This window comes from Piliocolobus tephrosceles, chromosome 18 (assembly GCF_002776525.5).
Source record: "Piliocolobus tephrosceles isolate RC106 chromosome 18, ASM277652v3, whole genome shotgun sequence".
NCBI classification, from domain to species: domain Eukaryota; kingdom Metazoa; phylum Chordata; class Mammalia; order Primates; family Cercopithecidae; genus Piliocolobus; species Piliocolobus tephrosceles.
The window spans coordinates 2,969,335-2,979,303 of record NC_045451.1 but is presented as its reverse complement, the minus strand read 5'-3'; the positions used below and the strand labels follow the sequence as shown (position 1 = coordinate 2,979,303).

Below are 9,969 nucleotides of genomic sequence, written 5' to 3'. Positions count from 1 at the left end.
TTTTTTTTTTTTTTTTTTTTTTGAGACGGCGTCTCGCTCTGTCACCCAGGCTGGAGTGCTGTGGGCGGATCTCAGCTCACTGCAAGCTCCGCCTCCCGGGTTCACGCCATTCTCCTGCCTCAGCCTCCCGAGTAGCTGGGACTACAGGTGCCCGCCACCTCGCCCGGCTAGTTTTTTTTTGTATTTTTTAGTAGAGACGGGGTTTCACCGGGTTAGCCAGGATGGTCTCGATCTCCTGACCTCGTGATCCGCCCGTCTCGGCCTCCCAAAGTGCTGGGATTACAGGCTTGAGCCACCGCGCCCGGCCTCACTGAAAAATTTTTAAGCAGGAGAGCAATGTAGTTTGATTTATATTATCATGGCTGCAGAGAAAGAAGTATACTTTCATTTATATATTAAAAATTAGAAATTTAAGAAATTGTTAATTAAAAATAACATTGATAAACCCATTATATGTTAACATAAATAACATGATTTTTATGAAAAATATTTTCTAAAGCAAATAAATTTTAGTGAGAAAAGTAGCATCACTTTACCTTTTTGCAGCTCTTGCTAATGTTTGGCTTAAAAGAAGATAGTTGAATTCTCATGTTTGCTTCTGAATAAAATGTGATGTTTTTTTGGTTTTTTTTGTTTTTGTTTTTTTTTTGTTTTTTTGAGACGGAGTCTCACTCTGTTGCCCAGGCTGGAGTGTAGTGGCCGGATCCTGGCTCAATGCAAGCTCCGCCTCCTGGGTTTACGCCATTCTCCTGCCTCAGCCTCCCGGGTAGCTGGGACTACAGGCGCCCGCCACGTCGCCCGGCTAGTTTTTTGTAGTTTTTAGTAGAGACGGGGTTTCACCGTGTTAGCCAGGATGGTCTCGATCTCCTGACCTTGTGATCCGCCCGTCTCGGCCTCCCGAAGTGCTGGGATTACAGGCTTGAGCCACCGCGCCCGGCAGTAGACTCACTTTTTATGTATGAAATTGCAGTCTTTTGAATTGCATTGTATTTCTTGAAGCCGGAATTTGCCTTTTCTCAAGGTTCTGCCAAGGTTCTGTTTGCAGCTGTTGCTGACTTCCTCCACCCTGTCTCTGTGCCCCTCCCACGTGGGCTTCACCTACCTCCTGTCCTTTGGACTCTCCAGGTCCTTGCTACAAGGCAGATTCAACCTCCTTCTGTCAGGAGACTTTTGGCAGAAATGGGAACTGCAGGCTGTTTTCTCAAAACAAAGATTTCAAGGTCTATAGAACATTTTGAGTGCCTGTGTTTACCACACAGACTGGTGAGAACAAGGGGCTTTCCTGAGCTACTTGGTTCTTCGGCTTACCCCGTACTCTAAGTCTAATATTTTTGGATCAAATTTGATACAAGTAGCTGTGTGCAATATATTTCTGGTCTTCACATAGCAAGGTATATTACATATTTATATCCAAATTATCATACTTGAAGTATATTTATTTTAAAAAATTGTAAAGATTTAGGGCATCTTTATTTTATGGCATTTTAGATGAGTTTTGTGATTATCCTATGGTATGTTATTTGTCATATGTAGTCTTACTTGAAAATACGTTTTTTTTTTTTTTTTTTTTTTTGAGATGGAGTCTTGCGCTGTCCCCCAGGCTGGAGTGCAGTGGCGTGATCTCAGCTCACTGCAAGCTCCGCCTCGCGGGTTCACACCATTCTCCTGCCTCGGCCTCCCAAGTAGCTGGAACCAGGTGCCCACCACCATGTCCAGCTAATTCTTTGTATTTTTAGTAGAGACCGGGTTTCACCTTGTTAGCCAGGATGGTCTCAATCTCCTGGACCTCGTGATCTGCCCGCCTCGGCCTCTCAAAGTGCTGGGATTGCAGGCGTGAGCCAACCCGTCTGGCCAAAAATACTTTTAAGTTAAAAGCACTTTACCTGGGTGGGTTTATAGAAACTCTTTGTAACAACTGAGGATTGTCTGAGGCATTGCAATCTCTTGTCTTCCTGAACCTCCTAAGCCATGTCTATATATGAGAGAGCAAAAGTTTTATTTTTAAGAGACAGGGTCTTGCTCTGTGGCCCAGGCTGGGGTGCAGTGGTGCGATCATAGGTCACTACAGCTTGAAACTCTTGGTCTCAAGAGATCGTTCTCCCTTAGCCTCCGGAATAGGTAGGACTACAAGTACGTGCCGCCATGCCTAGCTAATTTTAGTAGAGATGGAGTCTCACTGTGTTGCTCAGGCTGGTCTTGAACTCCAGGCCTCAAACAATTCTCCTGTCCTTGTCTTCCCGAAGTGCTGAAATAAAAGGCATGTGCCACTGCACGTGGCAGTTTTTCTTTTTGACTTAATCTGGTTTTGCAGCAGTTTTGAGAGACATTGAGTTTGTGAATTAGCATTTAAAGGCTTTAATATTCCTACTAGAGTTTTGTTTACTGAGTGATTTAAGAAACAATGTGTATTATTGATAGAATCTTAAAGTGATTTGGAGGTGAAATGCGTCGTGGTTTGTAGTGACTTTGAAACACTATTCAGTAGGTTCACATGGTTTAACAGGCATCATTATGGCTTTTGTGTGTTTTGGTGTGTGTGACTGTGAAGCCTCAGGAATTTAGTTTAAGCTTCTGAAAAGCCCACCAATAAGGATTTAGAATTCTCTTGTCCCACATCTTAGTCATCTCAACGTTTCTCATTTCTAACTTTAAAACATGTCAATTTAAAAAATTCAGTATATCATTAATTTCATCTAAATCTCTCATAAATCTCTGATAAAATTTTGTTTTTAAACAATAACCAATAATTTGGTTTTATTTATGTGATGAGAATAACAACTGGTATTTATTGTCTATACTTATGCAATTTTATAGATGGAGTTTTAACATTGAATGCGGAGAACACTAATTATGCCTATCAAGTTCCAAACTTCCATAAATGTGAAATCTGTCTACTATCTTTTCCAAAAGAATCCCAGTTTCAACGCCACATGAGGGATCACGAGCGAAATGACAAGGTATGTATTTTCAAAGGTGATGTCAGGAATGTGAGCGTTGAAACTGGAGGTATTGTAAAAATGAACAAGTAAAATCAAAACTTCTAATTTAGGTTCCTAAATAGTAGAACATTTTATGTTTTACAAAGAAATATTTTGGCCTTTTTAAAAGTTAGAATTTATTTGGTAAGATGAGAGAGTGAGAGCTTGTCCTGGTGAATTTGTATATTGAAGTTATTTATTTGTGGACACATAATTATTTACAAAATACGACTTTTTAAAAGTAGTTTCAATTTCCTGTATGACTGAACATAGAAGTGGTGTGTTTGGAAGTATTTTTCTCCAATGGAGAGTTTTATCTTTAAGTGATCTTGCATTTAAAAATGGTATTATAGATGTTTTAGGTTGTATTTCAGGAGGGAGCAAATATTAAATACTATCTTAAATAGAAATTTGAACTCTTTTGCAGTACCTCTTGTGGGATATGTCAAGAATTTTAGTGCCTTAATGGAATGATTTGCCTGATAGATGGAAAGTGGCAGTTAAAACTGTAATTAAAAAAGTGATTGTCAGCTTTTCTCTAGGTAGGAGCATGTAAGCTAGTGAGCCATTTGAGACCAGAAAAACACCAGGGACCTCCTTTAGAGAATGGGATATGACCATCTCAGGCTTGACTTTCAGCACAAATGGTGCTGCTATACCTATGATAATATATCAATATAATATACCAGTATGCACCAGTATTATTTTCTCAGGTTTGACGATCTGAAGATACTGACTTATTCCTCATTAGGATCTTGTCACTTCAGAGAGAAATACCAGTGATTATCTTTTTCCAATTGAATAGAAGAATACCTTCCATTTTGGGAAAGTCTTAGACCTAGATAAGCAACTCTGTTAAAATCTAGTAAAATTTTGTATGATTATTTTACTTGAAGTGTTTTTTTTTTTTTTTTTTTTTTTGAGATGGAGTTTCACTCTGTTGCCTGGACTGGAGAGTGGCACCATCTTGGCTCACTGCAACCTCCTCCTCCCAGGTTCAAGCCATTCTCCTGCCTCAGCTTCCCGAGTAGCTGGGATTACAGGCATGTGCCACCACATCTGGCTCATTTTTATATTTTTAGTGGGCGGGCTTTCGCCATGTTGGCCAGATTGGTCTCAAACTCCTGACCTCAAGGTGATCCACCCACCTCGGCCTCCGAAAGTGCTGGGATTACAGGCGTGAGCCACGCCCCCAGCCTGCTTGCAGTGATTTTGTTTATAATAGTGGAGTTGGTCAGAAATGGGAAAAATCCAACTTAATGAGTTGAAATTTTTCAGATTACAATCCAATAAATTTATATGCAGTTTTTTTTTTTTTTAAATGATTCATCATAAACTCTATTATTTCAATGAATTAGAAGAGTTTGACAGAGAAAATGTTTGGAAGCAAACACTGAGAATACATTATTAGAATATGTTTCTTTCTCTGTGTGTTCATTTAACACCGGTATCCATACACCCAATATGCAGGCAAATGTAAGCATGCATATTTAGACATTCAACACAAACCCATGTCATGCAAACACATGGAGAAAGAAGCTTTTTTTTTTTTTTGAGACAGAGTCTCGCCCTGTTGCCCAGGCTGGAGTGCAGTTTTGCAACCTTGGCCTCCCAGGTTCAAGCGATTCTCTTGCCTCAGCCTCCCAAGTAGCTGGGACTACAGGCGCCTGCCACCATACCTGGCTAATTTTTGTATTTTTAGTAGAGATAGGGTTTCACCATGTTGGCCAGGCTGGTCTTGAACTCTTAAGCTCAAGTGGTCTGCCCGCCTCGGCCTCCCAAAGTGCTGGGATTACAGGCGTGAGCTGCTGTGCCTGGGCACAGAAGTATGTTTTAATAACATGTTTTAAAGGTTATCTTTGAAAGGTGTTTCATTGTCGAACACTTACACTCATTGAAAGAAAACAGCTTATATACAGCATTTCTTTTTTTTTTTTTGAGACGGAGTCTCGCTCTGTCGCCCAGGCTGGAGTGCAGTGGCTGGGTCTCAGCTCACTGCAAGCTCTGCCTCCCGGGTTTATGCCATTCTCCTGCCTCAGCCTCACGAGTAGCTGGGACTACAGGCGCCCACCATCTCGCCCGGCTAGTTTTTTGTATTTTTTTTTTTAGTAGAGACGGGGTTTCACCGAGTTAGCCAGGATGGTCTCGGTCTCTGGACCTCATGATCCACCTGTCTTGGCCTCCCAAAGTGCTGGGATTACAGGCTTGAGCCACCGCGCCCGGCCTATATACAGCATTTCTTACTAGAAATATTTCCTACACATATGTATGTGTTTTCATCCTTATAATCCTTTCAGTAATTCTATCAGGTGCTTGACTGTGTTTATTTTGGATTTATTGACTTAAGGGCCAGAGGAGACTTCAGAAGTTTCTGTAGATTGTCTGTACATTATGGTACTTATTAATATTTTCATAACATTTATTGAACAAGCATCTGTGACAAGATTGTATTTCAGTGGCTTCTTCACTTTTCTCTCCAAATAGCCACATCGATGTGACCAGTGCCCCCAAACATTTAATGTTGAATTCAACCTGACACTTCATAAATGCACTCACAGCGGGGAAGATCCTACCTGCCCTGTGTGTAACAAGAAATTCTCCAGAGTGGCTAGTCTCAAAGCGCATATTATGCTACATGAAAAGGAAGAGGTAATCGTCATCATTTTGCATATACTTTGTTAACTGATTGTTAAAATACATCTGATCATGAGTGAGGAGGATTTTAGGTATAAACTCGTTTTAAAAGCCTTTTGTGTAGATTTCAAGGAGCGAATTGTCATTAGATTTGCCTTGACGCCAGTTGACTGATAAAACCTTTTATTTTCTGGCCCTGTCAATGCCTTAGGGTAGAGACATTTTAATGTGTAGTATATTTGAAGGATCAAAATATATCCACATTGGCTGGCAGAGGCTCTTCCTGGCGCCTCACCCCCCTCTTTGTAAACAGAAACTAACTTTTATATGATTCTGCCGTGGCCAAAAGTAACTTTTCTGCTTCTGAACATGGTAGAATCTCCTTGCTTGCTCCTGGGTCCTCTGACCTTTGAGAATCTGAGGGAAGAGAATCATTTCATGATGGCCCCAAGCAGCTTATACACCAAAGTGACCACTCCTGGGAGCTCCACAGGCCCGATGTCTAGGACAGCTTTAAGGATGACAGGCCACAGTGCTGGGTTGGGGGCTGAATCTAAAGTGCCAATGGCTGTTGCTTAAAAAATATGCTCCTCCTTGGTTAGGTGCAGTGGCTCATGCCCGTTAGCCCAGCTTTTGGGAAGCTGAGATAGGAAAATTGCTTGTGGCCAGGAGTCTGAAACCAGCCTGGACAACATAGTGAGACCCCATCTCTACAAAACAAAAACAAACAAGAAAACCTTCTCTAGACTCCCCCTTTGCATTATTACTGTAAAAAATTAGGAAGATACAGAAAGTTAAAGGAGAAAGTCATCTCTAATTCTGAGATAATTATTGATAACTATTTGGTATATTTTCTTCCTGACACAGAAAAACACGGTATTGAAATTGCATATTCAGACGATCCCTGACTGAAGATGGTTTAGACTTAATGTTTTTTTGACTTTACGGTGGTGTGAAAGCAAACACATTTCTTAGAAACCTTACTTCTATTGTGATGTTAGGCAGAGGCAGCGAACTGCAACTCCCTGTCAGCCACACACTTTTGGCTTGTGATATTTTCAGTTCACCATGGGTTTATCAGGATGTAATCCCATCATAAATCAGGGAGTACCTGTATAAAATTTACATTGTGAAAGCTGACTTCACACTTTCTGTTTTTTTTTGAGATGGAGTTTTGCTTTTCTTGCCCAGGCTGGAGTGCAATGGCGCCATCTTAGCTCACTTCAACCTCTGCCTCCCGGGTTCAAGCGATTCTCCTGCCACAGCCTCCCAAGCAGCTGGGATTACAGGCGCCTGCCACCACGCCTGGCTAATTTTTGTATTTTTAGTAGAGATGGGGTTTTGCCAGGTTCGCCAAGCTGGTCTTGAACTCCTGACCTCAGGTGATCCACCTGTCATGGCCTCCCAAAATGCTGGGATTACAGGTGTGAGCCACCATGCCTGGCCTGACTTCATACTTTCCACATGATTTTGGGTCCTGTTTTTATCAATGTCTTTAATTTTTATTTTATTTTATTTATTTATTTATTTTTTGAGATGGAGTCTTGCTCTGTTGCCAGGCTGGAGTGCAGTGGCACAATCTCGGCTCACTGCAACCTCCGCCTCCTGGGTTCAAGCAATCCTCCTGCCTCAGCCTCCTGAGTAGCTGGGACTACAGGTAGGTGCGTGCCACCACGCCCAGCTGATTTTTGTACTTTTAGTAGAGACGGGATTTCACCATGTTGGCCAGAACGGTCTCAATCTCTCGACCTCGTTATCCGCCCGCCTTGGCCTCCCAGACTGCTGAGAATACAGGCATGAGCCACTGTGCCTGGCCTAATTTTTATTTTAAAGTAACTTATTTTCATCTCTTAAAATCTTATAATACAAGTAACGCATATTTATTTTGGAAAAAAATTAGTAAAAAAGGTAACATTAAAAGCACCCATAGTGGACTTTAACAAAGCTGAACACATAGAAACAGCAAAGTGGTGGTTACCAGAGGCTGGGGGTTGGGGGGATTGGGGAGATGTTGGTCAAAGGCCACAATATTTCAGTTAGATGGGAGGAGTAAGTTCAAGAGATCTGTTGTGCATCATGGGGACTACATTAGTAAGAATACATTGTATGTTTGAAAATTGCTGGCTGGACACAGTGACTCACATCTGTAATCCCAGCACTTTGGGAGGTGGAGGCGGGCAGATCACTTGAGGTCAGGAGTTCAAGACCAGCCTTGCCAACGTGGGGAAACCCTGTCTCTACTAAAAATACAAAAATTAGCCAGGCATGGTGGCAGGCACCTATAATCCCAGCTACTGAGGAGGCTGAGGCGGGAGAACCACTTGAACCCAGGAGGTGGAGGTTGCAGTGAGCTGAGATCATGCTACTGCACTCCAGCCTGGGCAACAGAGCAAGACTTTGTCTTTTAAAAAAAAAAAAAAAAGAAGAAGAAGAAAAAGAAAATTGCTGTGAGAGTAGATTTTAAGTGTTCTCTCCCCAAGAAGTATGTATGTGAGATAACGCATGTAAAATAGGTGGATTTAGCCAATCCTTAACGTATACTTATACCAAAACATCATGTGGTACACCATAAATATGTACAGTTTTACTTATCAATTTAAAAATCAATTAGTTAAAAAAATTATAAGAAAGAAAACATACTATGTGGAGAGAATACATTTGTGGTATTTCAAACTTTTTTGCTATAACATGCTTTTCTTAATAGTTTATGTTTAAAATAGTTTTTAAAATACAAAAATAGGATTATGTCATTACACAGATTACTTTTGTAACCTACCTTTTTCCATAACATATTGTAAATACATACTCCCTCTTTTGACTCATCATCAAAGTTATCACTGATTATCAAATATTAATATTTTAAATTATTAAAATCTGCAGTATCTTGGGCAGGTGTGGCAGCTCATGTTTGTAATCCCAGCACTTTGGGAGGCCGAGGCACTTGAGCTCAGGAGTTTGAGACTAGCCTGGGCAACGTAGACTGTCACTACAAAAAAAAGTCCTCAGCATCTGGATTTAGCATAATAAAATGTAATAATTTTCATCACTGTTTAACATTTACATTGTTTATATTTTTTAATATTATAAGTAATACATCTTTGCATATGAGTCTTCTTATGCATCTTAAATTATTTCCTACAGTTAGATTAATTGAACTAATAAATAAGACTTTTTTCTCCCAAGTTCTTTATAGAATGCCCTATGACATTCCAGAAAGTACATGCCAATTTAACACTTTCTCTTGCAGAGTTTAGGAATGCCTGTCTCACTCATTGTTAGTGCTATTCACAAATGGCTATAGTTATATTTATATTTTTATTTATTTTTTTGGGGGGAGGAGTCATGTTCTATCCCCCAGGTTGTAGTACAGTGGCGTGATCTTGGCTCACGGTGGCCTCCGCCTCCCAGGTTCAAGCGATTCTCCTGCCTCAGCCTCCTGAGTAGCTAGGATTACAGGCGCCCCACCATATCCAGCTAATTTTTGTATTTTTAGTAGAGATGGGGTTTCGCCATGTTGGCCAGGCTTGTCTTGTCCTGACCTCAACTGATCTGCCCACCTCAGCCTCCTAGAGTGCTGGGATTACAGGTATGAGCCACTGTGCCCGGCCAGTTTAATTTCTTAAAAGCAGAAAATGTATTAAATAATGGTGTATTAATATATTTTGGAATAAGTCCTACGTGCATACAGTAAGAAATCAAACAGTAGAGGAGATTATAGAGAGCAAAAAGTTACATCTCCTTTGGGTTCCTAAGTTCCAGTTTTGCTCCTCAGAAACAACTTTCATTAGCAGTTTCTTCTGTATCCTTCCAGGGACATTCGATGCCTATACAAATCTCCTCTGTACCCTTATTAGTCAACCCATAATATTCTGTGCCTTTTCATCAGTTAACTGTGTATCTTAAGTGTAATTCCACATCTGTTAATTGGAGAGCTGTCACTTTCTTTTTAACAGATGCATGGTATTATATTGTTTATACGTGTGTCATGATTAGCAAGTCACTGCTGTTAGGTATATAGGTCATTTCCAGCCTTTTCCAGACAAAGCTATGGTGAGCAAATATTTCTGTCCATGTTTGAGTTCTCAGGATGGGTAGTGTGGTATCCCAGAGGACGTTTGGTTACCACTGTTGTGGGGCTGGGCGTGGGTGGGGTGCTTCTGTTATCTCGTGAGTGGAGGATGCTGCTGAACACCCTGCAGTGCCCAGCACAGCCTCCACTGCTATGAGTGACCTGGCCCAGAACATCAGTAGTGTGAGGTTGAGGAAACCCTGGGCTAACAGAAATGTGAGATATATTCCTGGAAATGGAGTTGTTAGGTCACAGGATATGTGAATTCAAAATTTTGATATTGTCAGA

The 9,969-nt window shown here is 41.0% G+C and overlaps 1 protein-coding gene across 3 annotated transcripts in view; it reads left to right on the top strand.

Annotated features, from left to right (window-relative positions):
• Window positions 1-1,875: 1,875 nt before the first annotated feature.
• ZNF236 (zinc finger protein 236) overlaps window positions 1,876-9,969 on the top strand; it is a 129,323-nt gene continuing 121,229 nt past the window's right edge. For 2 of the 3 annotated variants that reach the window (XR_004228588.1, XM_031934565.1), the window contains exons 1-2: window positions 1,878-2,957; window positions 5,463-5,627. Coding sequence is in view for 2 of the 3 variants with exons in the window: in XM_031934565.1 (XP_031790425.1) it covers window positions 2,766-2,957; window positions 5,463-5,627 (357 nt within the window). In the remaining variant the exon portion in view is untranslated. Of the gene's footprint in view, window positions 2,958-5,462; window positions 5,628-9,969 lie in introns of all 3 variants that reach the window. The other variant, XM_023224779.2, reaches the window with a different exon arrangement.